This window comes from Filicampus tigris, chromosome 2, assembly GCF_054856515.1.
Source record: "Filicampus tigris isolate MCC_2025a chromosome 2, RoL_Ftig_1.0, whole genome shotgun sequence".
Lineage (NCBI taxonomy): Eukaryota > Metazoa > Chordata > Actinopteri > Syngnathiformes > Syngnathidae > Filicampus > Filicampus tigris.
Window position 1 is genome coordinate 15443005 of NC_141218.1, and position 15698 is coordinate 15458702.

Below are 15698 nucleotides of genomic sequence, written 5' to 3' on the forward strand. Positions count from 1 at the left end.
TAGAAGACAATCATTTCATTTTATTAATAGAAACAATACCAGCAGGGATTCAAACAAAGTATCACAAACAAAGCAGCCCTCTGAAAACGAGGACATACATGTCAGTATCTAAACATTAATATTGATGGAAACCTTCAATGCTCTCTGATCAATACGTCCAATTAGCTGCTGTTAAAATGACAAAGGCGACTGTCGTCACAATAGCTGTTGCGTCGAGGCTCGACGATATTGCTGCAAAACGTTCCCAGAGGAGCCCTCGCAACGTGGCTCACACTGTGGTGAAAACCATTCATCATTTATTAGACGCTTCTCGCCGTTCCTGCAGTGTTATTTTTACATCGATGCATCAGTGACATTCTGCTAATTCACTCGGGAGACAGTTTTGTGTGTGCATGACTCCAAACATTCACCTATAGTCGATGCATTAATGGGGACAATCTGAACAATTTAACATTTCACTCAAGTCTGTGACATTTGAAGCAGAAGTGTGCATGAAGACTGAACCACAGGGAAAGTCTGAATTGGCAACACAGATGCATACACACACACACACTCAGTTAAAAAAAAAAAAACAATCAGTTTAAATTAGTCTAAAAAATAATCTTTCAGATCTAGCCATATAAAGTGTGTCGTACGAAGGCATATGTACATCATTACACGTACGCTCCTCTGTTCCCAGCGTGAAGAAAGATGTCAATAAAGCCCAATGGATGCAAAGCAAAGACAGGGAAGTAGATGTGACCATGTTGTCTAGCAGATGTCACGTGCACGTATGTGATATACAAGGTCTCTTACACTTGGCTTCAGCTGAGGAAAACCGACATATAGAAGCTCTGGACGCCATCCAGCGCCTGTTCAGCTCCTCCTCAACTTGGCCGGCGAGAGCCTTTATTCAGATGATGAGAAGGACAAGCCGGAGGAAAAGGAAGCATGGCCGCACCATGGGGCTTGGCTGGGATGCATAATGGGGCCACATCACCCCCTCCCCCCTTTCCTTTCCTCAAATACCACACAGACTAGGGACTCCAGCTTGGGCCATCTGTGTGGGGATGGTGATGAGACTTGGAGGTGGCAGCTTCTCTCAGCAGGAGCAGTTCCCACAGCCCTTCACACTGTTGAGGATCTCCTCCTGCAGTTTCTTCCTCTCCTCCTCCTTCTGGGAGAGGCGCTCGGGCGCCGGCCGGCTGGAGCTCTTGTTGCTGTTCAGGATTTTGTTGTTCTGGGTGTTCCACAGGTCGGCGTACAAGCTGCCCGCGGTGCCGAGGAGCGTTTCGTGGTTGCCGCGTTCTTTCACTTTACCCTGTCCCGCCAGAAGCAGAAAAAAAAATAACTCAACCCAGGTTTGCCCATATCAAAATGGCTGTAAACACACACATGCTATAGGGAAGGTGGCGTAATGAGTAGAGTTTTAATAATAATCTCTTCATGACCACCAACACTGACCACACTCTGCCAGCTCCCCCCCTGTAGGATCCCTCACGCCTCCTGAACAACTGTTGCATTTCTCACACAAAAACACTGACTCACAAACACACACACACACACACGCGGGCGCGCACGCACGCCTCCCACACAGTCCAACACAAACGAAGGCGCCCCCTTTCCCCACCAGCTCCCATGAGCATGCAGAGGTGTCGGTATTATCTTTAGCGAGCCCAAGGCGAGCATGCTACCGCTGGCGTGCTTTTTAATGAGCACCCCGGGTGGTCCTCTGCCGGCGACACGTGCAAACTCCATGGCGACATCACATCCAAAACATGCCTCCTCGCCACGACCCTCTGATTCCCGCCATCTGACTCTGGAAACACGGAAGCGCGCATGCTTACTGGGGGCGGTTCAAAAAGAGCCTCTTATTTCATCAGCACTGGGAGCGCTGATGGAAAATGTCACTTGACTGCTGACGCGTCTTACATTGATGCTCTTTTTAGACGGCAAGTCATTCCAATGACGGCCTTTGCATATCGCAATAGTTTCTGTTCTCACCGGGCTATTTTGGTAACAAATCATTGACCCGTATCAAAAAGACTCACTCTTTGTGTTTTAAGTGAACCCCCATTTTCCATAACCGCCCCGTGAAAATCCAGGATAGAGCCAGAATCACTTTTAAAGCACTCCTTAGCACCTGTTCACACTCTCTCACTGTCAAAGAAATGGGTGATGCATAACATCACTTTTGAAATCAAGGAGAGGACTTTTGCAAGCACAGTTCTCCAAATAAGCGGCAACGCGTGTACTTCAAGTTTACTGTAAACTTGACCCAAAACGACCTAGACATTGTATACTTCAACAACAAAACGGTCAGCCAAACGATATAATTTCATCTAACGTAGTTCCGCTAGCTTAATGCTAACATTCCCTTCCATAGGGAAGGGGAAATTGCATCGACGTTACAACAATTCCAAAAGATAATTACAAACCTTTGAACAACTGCTACTTGAACACACAATTGCTACTTGGACAAACGGTGACACAGCGTACAATAATACTCACATGCATACAGTATATTCTCTCTGGTCGCTTTGATCAATGACTATCACAGGAGATTAGTTGGGGGCCTTCTCTACCTCGTCTTGTTGCTCTTAAGCAGCATGTCTTGCGGTATAACTCAGTGCTGCCCAGTGTGTCGCAGAACAATGTGGTACTACACTGAAATTTCATTCCGTTTTACCTGTACATTCTACTTCAAAAATCCATGAACGCAATCTCTTTAAAAATCTGTGATATAGCATGTATGCTGTGTATAATTCATAAAATTATTTTGTTATATTTGGTTCAGCCAATCTCACAAACAAGCTGTGTATCTATCATCATGCCTTCCTGCAAGTGCAAGTAGATGATAGAACAATTGAAGTAAAGTTTCTGAAGAAAAGATGCTTCATAAACCCTGAGATAAAAATAATATGTGATTTCTGGAGTCTCGTTATAAACATGTCGACATAATGTTCAATAAAAATCAAAGCAGAGACCTGTGTTTTGCACGAACAAGATGTTTGCATAAATGTACCACCTCCCGGTGGAATACAATAATAAGTGTCCAAAATAAACGGTTAATTTCTCAATACTGGCATGATAATAAACAAAAGGTCATTTGAGTGCAGACCATCATGCAAAATGTGCTAATTGGACTGGCCATTAATAACAGGCAGACACAGTGTTCCCCGACAATTTGCGTTTTTTTTTTTTTTTTTTTTTTTTTGAGGGGGGTCTCCCTCCGTTATTCGATGAAAAAGTCAGATATTAGTTTTTGCGCTCAGGTCAAACCTCTGTCCAATATAAAAGTATTGCTTTGTTATCATCTTGGTACCAACGAACTACGTTGACATGAGGGGGGAGGAGCTTCATTTAGTTAGGCCATAGGCCACATCTTGCCGCCATCTACAGGCAATTACAACGCTTTTGGGGGAAGGCGTCAATAACTCCCGGACATTTTGTGGCAGGCCCCGCAAATTTACTTTTACACTTTTCGTTCAGTGGAAACGGCAAACTGTTTGCTCATCTGAAGAGGAAAGGAAACGAAGTGTAAATTGAAGACTACGTACCTCACTCAGCACAATGATCTCGTCGGCATCTACAACGGTGGAAAGCCTGTGAGCGATGAACACCGAGGTCCTGTCTTTCACCATCTCCTTCATTGCGCTCAGGATGTTCTGAAAGAGGAACGGCTTATTTTTTTCTTTCTTTCGAGTGCTCTACTAATATGAAATGTTCAATCACCAACACGTGACTAGCAAAGACACAAACGCAATTCACTCACACATACAACTCCAAATCAGCCCTCATTTGCTTCTCACTGCACTGTTTACGTATGTTAATTCAGAAACGCGCTCACATCAACAGGAAATCGTAATTAACATGGTCTACCGTGCCGCTCTTTCCTCTCAAAAGCAGAAATGGCATGCTGAACTTTCTCATTAAATGTAACATTTACAAAGGCTGAGGGGGTTTAAGCTGAGCTGGAGCTTAAGGAGGAGGAAACGGCGGCAGGTGGCAAGGGGGAATATGCGCAGTGGTGTGTGAATGGGTGTTGGGGGTGGGGCGGGGGCGGGGGCGGGGATGTCACAGTGATGCAGAATTATCATGTGCACCTTTGGCAGGTGACCGAGTGGGTGTTTGTTCTGTTAAATATGTATGCCTGCACCTCTTCCGTGATGGAGTCCAGCGACGATGTGGCCTCGTCGTACAGGAGAATGGGCGGATTCTTCAGTATCGCACGGGCGATGGCGACACGCTGCTTCTCGCCGCCTGAAACGAAACAATGGGCGTCATGAAACAATGCAAACAGACCTCGGCGGGTAGGTATGAAATTATGAGCGAAAGGTCTCCCCTGCCCTCATCGGATAATCACCTCAAGCAGAGAGAAAACGCACCGCAGCCACAATTCTGCATGACGGGTACAAGAGGACTTTTATTTAATTGTGAAGGAAAATCAGCAGGAGACTTTGGCTCTGCGTCTGACTCAGCCTTTGTTACCTGCAAGCTGTGTGGGGCCTTTTGAATGCATGCAGCTTTTTGAGACATTATAAAACGACGCCGGCAGTGGGGAATGTCGGAGAAGGAAGTTTGAAACCTAGACTGCCACCAGCTTAATGATAACTTGACAAACATCAATGTAACAATTCTTGACAAGTGGAAATGGAATGAAAATCTAATATAGAACAGGAGGAGTTTAGTTCATCACAATGGCATTTGATGGGGTTGAGGTCAGGACTCTCAAGTTCCCTCCACACTAAATTCAAGCATGCCTTTAAGGATGTTGCTTTGTACTATGGGGCACAGTCTTGCTGGCCTTCATCAAACTGTTCCCAAAAAAGTGCCAAAATGCCTTGGTATCAATAATCAAAGAGAATAATTAGGTCAAAGCCAACCCATGATTGATGAACAATTTGAAGAAATGTGCCTCTGTGAATGGGCGACTCATGCCTGGCTCCCCCTCTGTGTGTCACTGTTTTAACCACAGAATAAAAAGAAAACTGAAATGGTGACAAATGGTCTTTTATACCGACTACTTCCTGGTTCATTTTTGGGCTTGATGATCCGATTTTAAAACAACATTCATTAAAATGTCGCCAACCTGACAGCTTTAGGCCTCTCTCCCCAACTTGGGTGTCATAACCATGCGGCATCCTGAGGATGGCGTCGTGGATGCCTGCAAGACGAGCTACTTGGTAAACATCCTCCGGTGTGGCGTTGATGTTTCCGTACTGCAGGTTGTAAAAGATGGTGTTGTGGAACAGAACAGCATCCTGACAACAGAGAAGGGGGTGGGGGGGGGGGAGAAGCAAGCTTCAGATAGAATATTGTTATTGCTGCAGCGACGGGAACAGAGTGCTGTAGATGCAAAAACAAAGGTAGGAGGGAGAAAGAGTAGTATGCGAATGAAAAAACATTGTGCCATCTGTTCAGATTATCTTGTGAGCACATTGCAGGGAAAGCTAAATGGAGTTTAACTCACTCAACATGCTGTTGTTTAATATTAACGCACAAAAGAAATAAAACGAGCTTCCACTGCCGTGCCTAAAACTCAAGTGGAGCGGATGCTGGTAAATCATATTGTCTTTATCGTATTGCGTGGCAGACCTGCGGTACGACCCCTAAAGCCTTCCTCAAGCTCTCGAGGCTGACGTCTCTGATGTTTTGCCCACCGATGTATATGTTCCCCCGCTGGGGCTCATAGAAGCGGAACAACAGCCGCACTACTGTGCTCTTCCTGAAAGCAGAGATGGGATCAATCATCAGCCACAGCATTGTTACACTCCGGTCATGACAGCGGGTGGAGACTGTCAGCGTGCGCGAGTGTGACAATTCGCTCTTCTTGACGACTTACCCGGAGCCGCTGCCACCAACTATGGCCACCTTCTTCCCAGCGGGTACCTCGAAGGTCACCCCGTTTAGGACTTTCTGGCCTTCCAGGTACTCAAAATAGACATCTTCAAAGCGAATGGTGGACTCTTGCGGCGTGATGCTTAAAGGTGGGGCTAGATCCTTCTCCTGCAGCAAACCACAAAGTTGACTGATGATGAAATGCGAAAAAAAAATCAAATAAAAATTAAACGGCCACTGCCGGGCAACGCTTTATGCGACGCGACTACAACACAACACCTTGTAAAGGTGAATGACGGCGGCGAAGAAAGAAAGTCAGAAGAGTACTTTAGTGGTACTTTAAAAACACATTAAAAAAAAGAGGGATTCTTCATTTTCACGCTTCCTGACGACTAACTGATCGATACGCATCGAACCTTAGGTACACAATGGACTCGGCTCTCAGCATAGCACTGAGATAAAGCCAAGGTCAGTAACCAATAAAGCGCCGTCCTTACGCCGAGACTGAAAGCCTGTTCTGCGCAAACTAATAGCAACATAATCACTGGAAAAGCCTGCAACTAAGGCAGAGAGTAGCGCGCTCATGCTGGCTTCTTTCAAGTTGAAAAACCTTCCAAAAGCTCAGGCCCGTTGTTGGCTGGATTGTCAATGAATGACAACACAGTCCCGCTCTGCCAATTAATACAAACAACTCACAGTCCATTAGAACAAACAAATTAGAACCTCACCCCTCCTAGATGCAGAAAAAGCAAAATAATTTATTTGGTGGAGTAGTTAAAGGGGTGGGCTGGATTATTTTAAGTACATAATGCAAATGTTGAAAAGAATGCATAATGTGTTCAGTCAATAATGGCCTGCTGGGCCGCGCCATTCTCCGGGGAATAACAAATGAGAGCAGGACTGATGAGTGGAAAAAAATAAGAATCATTATTACTGCTGCAATTACAGGCCGGACACCTCAATAGCGCTCAGAGTGCCAGGCAGCAGACACACATTTGCACTTAAGTGGACTCTTCTAGCGCGAGATGGGCTGTCAAGACGTTTCATAAAAATAACTGACTGCCACTTCGAAAGGAGAAACAAAGGGTGTGCCTGTTCAAATCAAATCTGCATTGACAGCGTTTAAACAGTAAACATCCAACTATGTATTTTAAGTGCACCCGCAACGTGCCAGGGTTGCTGAAAGGCGAGCGGGAAAAGAGTCCGCAGGCTGCTTACAGCTTTTCTGTGATCACACGTCTGAATAACTTTCAAGACCATGTTTATCCAGCACCTTTCAACAGTGCTTGTGTATCGCACAACGACAGTCAGACAAACTTATCATTTGATATATCACATTAAAAGTGTCAGGTGCAGAAACTAGTAAGACAGATAGTAAGAATTGACTTATATTCTGACAATTTATCATAAGAAACCACAGCAGTAGATAACTGCTTAAAGTGGCAAAATTAAAAACAGCCGTAAGAAGCACACAAAATACTCATGTACTTGGAGGCCAACTTAACTTTGCTACGCTTGCATTAAAATATTTGCTCGGAAAAAAATGAGGTGGCACAGTGCCCAACTGGTTAACACATTCGCCTCACATTTCTAAGGTTGAGAGTTCAAATCCAGGCGCTGGCCTTCATGTGTCGAGTTTGCATGTTTTCTCGTGCTTGCGTGTTTTTTCATTCCGGCTTCCTCCCATATTCCAAAAATATGCATGTTAGGGTCATTAAAAAGTTTAAATTGTCCTTTGATATGAATGTTTGTCTATACTATGATTGACTCAACAGTGACCCTTATGAGGATAAGCGAAAATAAATGAATGGAAAAGGACATTTATGGTACTGACACTGTGGCTGTAGAAAAAAACCAAACATTTTGAACGTTTTTTCTTTTTCATCTCTGATTCCCAGTTTCATTGCATAAAAGCTGAGACCTTATAAGAAAAACCAAGTGGGACGCACAAAATGCTCTTGTGAATTAACTCAGCAAAGTGAAGAAATGAATGTCAAGCTGCCGCCGAAGTTACCTTGGTCTTGGTGTCAATACTGAGCAGCGTGAAAAGTGTGTTCATGTCTATAAGAGCCTGCCGCGTCTCTCTGTACACTGTGCCCAGGAAGTTCAGAGGGAGGGACAGCTGGAAGAGCAGACCGTTCACCATCACCAGGTCGCCCACTGTCATCGTACCTACAGGTCAGGAGCATTACAAAAACATATCATGGCTACATAGGGTTAAGGTTGTTTATTCTGTAAAAATGTGAAGATCACCAACAAGACCAAGGCAATAATGCTAGACGAATTGTTTTACATTTTTGGTTTAAGCTTTTTGATGATCAAACTTGCATGGCTTTATTTGCTTCTTTTTTTTTCCCCAGCCAACTTGACTTTTTGATTCATATATGTTGTAATAAATGAATGTCTGTTGCTCATATGTATAAATTTAAAAAATAGCCTTGTGTACATGATGGAAAGGTTTGGGTCTGACCCCTCTGTCCATGTCCTTTGTTCGGTGGTGTTAAAATCCTTTGAAGCTGTTTCCTTGAGGTTTTTAGAGGATGTGGTTTGCCAAATTAAGGCGTCCGGCTCCCCTTATGACTCTTTCTCCTAATTTCTTTAAGGATGTTCTCCCGAGTATTGGTAAATCAGTCTTGGCCGTTATCAACTGCAGTCTGTCTTCTGGTTTTGTTCTCCAACATTTTAAACATGTAGTAGTGCAACCACTGCTCAAGAAACCTGACCTTGAGCAAGGTCTGCTGTTGAATTTTAGACCCATTTCCAAGCTGCCTTTTATTTATAAAATTCTGGAAAAAGTGGTGCACACGCAATGGAAATCTTTCTTGGATGAGCTGAACATCATGGAGGTTTTCCAGTCAGGTTTTTTAAGATGATGCATAGCACAGAGTCAGCTCTGTTACGAGTTTTTAATGACATCCTCCTGGCTAATGACACTGGAGACTATGTGTGTCTTGTTTTGTTGGATCTGACTGCAATATTCGATATAGTGGACCACAGGCTTGTTTGCAGCACCAGGCACTAGAGTGGTTTAGATCCTATTTGTCTGACAGAACCTCTTGTGTTAGCCTTGGTTGCTGTGACTCCCTCTCTGCGCCACTAAGGTATGGTGTTCCACAAGGTTCAATTTTGGGGCTCTTGCTGTTTTCATTTTATTTGCTGCCCTTGGGTTCCATCTTCAGAAAACATGGTATATCCTTCCACTGCTATGTGGATGACTGTCAGCTCGATGTCCTGCTGAGTAAAAAGGACACTTTGTCCTTAAGGCCACTTTTGTACAATCTGGAGGAAATCAAAGCCTGGGTGGCACTAAACTTGAACTTCATCAAAAAGACAACAGAAGTTATGGTGTTTGGTCCCAGCAGACCTTGTACATCTCACCCTGCTGACTTGAGCCCCCTGACGTCGTATCTAAAGCCAACAGTCTTGAACTTGGGTTTTAAATTGGACAGTGATTCAAATTGGAGCCGTTGTTAAATCCATTTTTTTCATCTTGGGCAGCTGGGTAATGTAAAGCCTCTCCTTTCTAAACAAAATTTAGAAGCAGTAATCAATTCCTTCGTTACATCTCAGATGGATTATTGTAATGCATGTTATTTTGGAGTCAGCCAGTCCTCTCTGCTCTCCAGTTGGTCCAAAATGCTGCTGCTCACCTCCTAACTGCTGCTTATAGGAGGTAGCACATAACTCCAACGCTAGCCTCAATTCACTGGCTCCCTGTACATCTTAGAATTCTTTTTTAGATTATTTTAATTGTTTTCAAATCTTTAAATGGTCTCACCCAACCATACCTTTCTGATCTGCTCCTTCGCTACACACCTGCCCTGTGCCTCGGACAATGGACCAGGTATGGAAGACTAAGCGGAGGCTCAGAGGGGGTCAAGCCTTTTCCGTTGCTGGTTCATCTATTTGGAATGATCTCCTGCTAAATGTTGGACAAGCCCCCTCCTTGTCCATTTTAAAAACTTGTCTTAAACACATCTTTAAGTCAGCATGGCACTCGGTATTGTTTTAGTGTTTTGTGGCGTTAACTGTTTTTATGAGATTCATTTATTGCTTTAACTGTCTTTGTTATTGTAAATAAAGTTGAGTAAGTAACTATTGTCTGCAATTCAGACTCCATGTCGGGAACTTTTAACAAATGTCCAAAAAGATTATTTTGTCATTTAGTCAAAACTCAAAACTCAATTGGGCCACTCATTGGTCATGTCAATAGCCAGATAAATAATACTGTATACAATTTTGTGATGGAACGACAATTGCTGACGATTGCTTTCTGTATGTTCTTCCTGTGCTTACGTGGTTTTCATTCGATTTTTCGCTTTCTGCCCACAATCCACAAGCATGCGTGTTAGGTTAATTGAAGACTAGACTTATGGGTTGAATTTGAGTGGTTATATGCGCAAACTGGACATGGACTTAGGACAGCCAGAGTATTGATATCTGATATTGGTGTATAAACATTGCACAGTCAATCTTTTTACCCACTAGAGGGCGAGTCAAGCAGGTTAACTTAAATGCCAACGTTACAAATTTGTCAAAAAATTATATGCACACAATCTAGGCAGAAATATGGTGACAATCACTGTGGCTTTACCCACCTGCTGCAATGCCTTTGCTTGCCAGCAACATGATGCCGGTGAGGCCGACACTGAAGATGGTGCTTTGGCCAAAGTTAAGCATCGCGAGCGTGGACGTGGTCTTTAACGAGGACGACTCGTAGCTTTTCAGGAAGCCGTCATACCGTTGGGCTTCATAATTCTCGTTGTTGAAGTACTGGAGTGGAGAAACACAAAGAGATGCAGATAAGAATGACTTGGGAGACGGTAGAGGGAATTGCGATGAAAAGAATGCATACGTTGAGGGGCATTAAGAAGAGCACAAAATGTGGTTGGAGTTGGAGGCTAAGGAACCATAGAGTGCAGTGTCAGACAGACACACTTTAACACAGCCCACATCAAGGATGCATTTGTTCTCTGTGACCACTCTGCGTGGAGTCCGGGTCTCGGATGGCCTGGCCTCTGAAACACTTCATGTCCGTATCTTCTTATTCTTAGCATTGAAATGAAAATCAGTACAGCAACAGATCAAATTTCATAGCCAGCTAAAGATGAAGCTTTTGTGAAGCCAAATAATGTGAAAGAGAATAACTCTAAAGTAAAGATAGAATTTGCGAGTTGTGGAAGAACTATCGTATACTGTACAATTGTTCATGTGAAATTCTGGATATACATCCATGAATGGCATCTTAATGTCTCCCAAGAGAGAACCTCTTAAGTGCTGACTCACAAGAGCAGCACTAATTTTGATTAAGACAAACAGCTATCACTTCAGGGAAAAGCCTCATGAATCTGCTACAAGCACATTGCTTAAACGCAGCAAATAAAACTCCAACCATAACAAGCTCCCTCCTCCACTCCATCGACAATTACCCACTAACTGACAAACATTGCATTTGTTTAGTTGCGCTATTGTTTTTTTGTGCAAGCAAAGTGGGCGATTTGCTTCTTTAGCAACCGACAGTAGCTACGGCCATGCCGTTGATAGGAATACAGGCAAAAGCAGGGGCATGCGGATGGGGTGGGGGGGAAGAGAGAGGAAAATGTACTAGGAGAAGAACAAACAGAAGCAACGCAAGGAAGGCCCCCGTGTTCAGGTTTCTCATCGAGCCCTTTGTGAAAGTGGAACGGATTTCTGAGTGGGCGGATATCTAATTACATATGCACTCACAGCTCAGAGTGATGCTAAATTCGGCCACGTTGACACAGATGATACCAAATAACACAGAATAAAATGTAAACGGATACACAGAATGTAAAATAATAGCAAAGGCAATAACATAGGTGGCAAAATATATCCGGAGCAATGGACGAAAATCTTTTGGAGCTCGCTCGAGAGGTGATCTGTTTGTGTGTGTACAAATATACAAATACAACAAAGATGCAGAGAATGAGGCTTAGAATGGAGCAAGGTGCATGACATCAACACAAAAAAACAAGTCGAAAGAAATCGTGATATTTCTTATAGACACAAAAGTGTTCATTGCATAAAATGTAAAAAATAAAAAGTCAATAATTACGTTGACCATTTTATTCATTCATATTTTCTACAGGGTAATAGAATTTTAATTACTTGACATAGTCTACTAGAATATTAATAACATAAGATAAGACCACAGTGCCTGAAGTGTTATGTTAACTGTTTAAAGATCGCTAATGTAACAGCCTTCTAGTAATGTGTATTGATTTCATTATTGATAACCTTTATTGATTTACCCTATGTTTGGGTTCACTTACCAAACTGTTTTTGGTTGTTCTTTCTCTCTTAGAAAAACACATACACAAGTGCACTGACATACACGTGAAGAGTAAACTCCCTGAATAAAAGGACAAAAATACTGTGCATTACTGCGTGTATTACTTTCATTCTTGTGTGTTTGTATACTGTATGTGTCATTAACCTGGCCTAATAGATTTGTTTGAATCAATGAAAGGGGTCACGTTTCGTTTTATTTAACTTTTATTTAAATTCATTTGAAAACGCAAATGGTATTGTTGTTGCTTTAAAAGAGAAATTTTGCTTGGAATATTACAGTATTATCGCATGTAGCACGACCAACCTCCATCAATGGACCTTTGACACAGAAACAATATCGTGACTCTTTAAGATTTGTATTCGAATATACTCCTGCTTTGGACAATGTTAGGGCAGCGTCATTACATGATAATCTAATCAGTGAACAATTACATACAGATATGGTTGATTAATATTGGCATGTAGGGCAGTCACTGGGGTCAATCAATGTTTTTGCTTTGAGGCCAATCGTGTGAATGTGTATGAAGGACCCCTCAACTGATCTAGGCCAAGTTACTCCTTGGTGGCTTTGCATACCACTTGGATAAAATGTGTGCATTCATGGAACACAAGAGATGATATTGTCCAAACTCTGAATAGGAAAAGTCATTAACTGAATACGGTTGTTGCATGGATGTCCTTCCACCCATTAAAAAGAATGGTTTGAATAAATCATTAATAGACCCACATGTTTGTCATTCTTACCCATGATGAAAATGTAAACTTCTGAGGGTATACAGTACTACTGTATACTAAAAATACTAAGCATACTAAAAATGTTAACTTCTTAATACGGTGTTACGCTTAATAATAGGGTATGTAAAATACGTTTGGAAGAGAAAAGAAAACCAGAGGAGAAAGTACAGTGTGAAATTGATTCTATCAGTGCAACACTAGTTCCTGACTCAAGTGAGCAGAAACAAGAGATGGGAAAGAAAAATGAAGGGGGGAGGGATGCGATGAGGAGGAACTGAAAATAGGGTTGAGGTGTACAGGGCTGTGGGTATGCGTGTGTGTCTATGTGATCTCACCTTAACAGTCTCGTAGTTAAGGAGAGAGTCGATAGCGGCGTTGCCGGCTTCGTTGTCTGCTTTGTTCATTTCTATGCGGAAACGAGTCCTGTGCACAGAAACAAAAGAGCACTTTTGCTTTTTCCGCTGGTATATGGTAACGGTCGTGAGTCTATAAATTCAGTGTACAACATGTTACAAATCAGCACATTGAAGTGTGGACATGCGAAAATTACCTCCACTGCGTCATGAGAATGGTGAAAAGGGTGTATGTGGATAGTGTACCCAAGGCCACGGCCGTGAACGCTCCGCCACACTTGTAGAACTGCACGGGACGAAAGCAGGTAGAGAAAAAAAAAGGAATGAAAATAATCATTCGCCACTTAACAGCCCCATGAAACAAAGCCAAGCAAGCACACCAGACCACCATGCTCCAGTCAAAAGTGAGTTTGTGGCCACTTCACTACAAAATAATGTGTTACAAATGGAGGGGAAATGATAAGAACTAATCGTGATAATGCTTTAGCTATGTGGGCAATGAAGTCTGTCCTCATTACATCCAAGCTGACATTATGGTACAGGGTAGAATAATAAGGCAAAGCTATAGATGAGTAGGTCTTTTAGTGCCTGCGTGCGTGTGTGTGTATTGGGTTGGTCATACGCTAAGGAGGACATTAAGCCGCAACAAAGCTTTGGGATTCTACACCGATGCTAATGAGCACCGGGTTGCCCACCCAAAGAAAACGGGGGATTCATCTAATGAAAATGAGACATCCTGGAATGAATATCCTGACATTCTGCTGCGAAGTGTGCCAAGGTGATAAAAGGTGCCGGGTATTGGAATAATGACGGCACCACACAAAGACTGAACACTGTGAGTAGCTTTTGCTTTTTCAGACTATTTGAAATAGGCTATCAAACACCATGAGAGAGATCTCACAACGGATCTTACCAGGATGGCACTCACGAGTCCCATCTCAAAGACTGTGGGCCCCAGATTGAAGATGAGGGCACTAAGGACAAATGAGATGCCTCGGGTGCCACGGTCGATGGCCTTGGATAGTGCACCCGTCTGGCGGCTGAGATGGAAGCCCAGATCCAGATTGTGCAAGTGGAGGAAGACGTTCTTGGCGATGCGTCGGATGGAGCTCTGGGCCACTTTGCCGAACACCATGTTCCGAAGCTCGTTGAAGAGGGCTGCACAGGCCCGTGACAAACCGTCTGGGACAAGGCGGGACACAGGCAATTACACACTCTGACGCTGAAAATCAAACAGGGCTGGGCTTCGTAAAAAGAACCTATGCTTGTCATAATCTCAGAGCTAGGGTTAAGGGATACTTTTTAGCCACTAAGTACAAAATGGAGAAGGGAGGGTATAACATGCCAGCCTCTTGACATCCTGTAGGGAACAGGTAAAAGTTAGCATAGTATTTCTTGTCATTTCTAGCGGTTTTCGCGCAAATGTTCAAAATGAAGCAGCGGGGAGTCTAATAGATCAATATGTGACAGTACATAGGTGCGGTGATAGATATAGGAGTAGGCAATATGGACCTAATATTATATCATACAGTATTTGCATCATCTATACTCAACAGACTTAAAAAATGTTTGGCGACCTTTGAACTGTGGATTTAATTATTTAATGACGTATTCAAGGATAATTACGTTTTTCAGTCAGGAAAGTCAAATTAACGGCTTTTTAAGACTAAGGCATCTGGTATCAACTAAGCCTGTTTGGGACTCAGCCTGACTGCTATTAGAATTTTTGTAATATCTCTCCCTAGATTTACCACTTGTAAGCGGTCATAGGCGAGTAGAGCAGCCGTGTTATATGGATGCTGGTAATTTGTTTTGTTTCAAAAATTGCAAGGTATGAGCACAATTTCACCACTGTCTGAAAATGAGAAGAATTGAGAACATTCTAGTTAAGTAACTGCAGGATCATCAGATATTCATTCCAGCACAAAAAGAGGACTAGGGTCAGTTATAAATTTATATTAGTCAGTTTGAATGACATCTGGTCTTGAGGTGATTTCACTGTGAATACATACCTTGGTCTTATGGGACCTGACTAGGGTAGTAATTGCTCTGTCTGTAGATCTTCGTGGGACAGTAATGTGGCGTTAAATAGGAATGCTCATCAAATGAACAATGTGTCCACATCTGACAAGGTAGGATGAGCGCAGGGCTACCATTTCAGCCAAATTACACACCCCGCCACAGACATGGGCCCCAGAGCATTGCAGAAAGGGTGCAAAGAATACAATTCAATTCGAAAAGAGCGTCCTGTACATTCTTCCTTGTCATCCTATTTCATCCTGTCTGGAGTCCTGCTCGTGTGCTCCAATTATTCACCAAGCACTACTGAGCAAGATCTAAGTGGGCTCATTAAAATAAGTGGCTACAGGGCTAAGTGTATCCAAGCTGATCTCACTCAAAGACAGACAGACTTGCAGTGTCAGGTCACTATTTTTCCCATGTATTTATGCTCTTCATTAGCACCTCATGAAAAAAAAA

The 15698-nt window shown here is 43.0% G+C and overlaps 1 protein-coding gene across 1 annotated transcript in view; it reads right to left on the minus strand.

Annotated features, from left to right (window-relative positions):
• Positions 1-15698, minus strand: part of abcb7 (ATP-binding cassette, sub-family B (MDR/TAP), member 7) — a 25354-nt gene continuing 9656 nt past the window's right edge. Inside the window, exons 6-16 of the mRNA XM_086012143.1 lie at positions 14134-14402; positions 13418-13506; positions 13203-13290; positions 10419-10593; positions 7835-7992; positions 5825-5988; positions 5578-5707; positions 5072-5243; positions 4139-4242; positions 3540-3647; positions 1-1300 (exon numbers count right to left, since the gene is read on the minus strand). Of these exons, the coding sequence (XP_085868269.1) occupies positions 1082-1300; positions 3540-3647; positions 4139-4242; positions 5072-5243; positions 5578-5707; positions 5825-5988; positions 7835-7992; positions 10419-10593; positions 13203-13290; positions 13418-13506; positions 14134-14402 (1676 nt within the window). The 3' untranslated portion in view covers positions 1-1081. The remainder of the gene's footprint in view (positions 1301-3539; positions 3648-4138; positions 4243-5071; positions 5244-5577; positions 5708-5824; positions 5989-7834; positions 7993-10418; positions 10594-13202; positions 13291-13417; positions 13507-14133; positions 14403-15698) is intronic.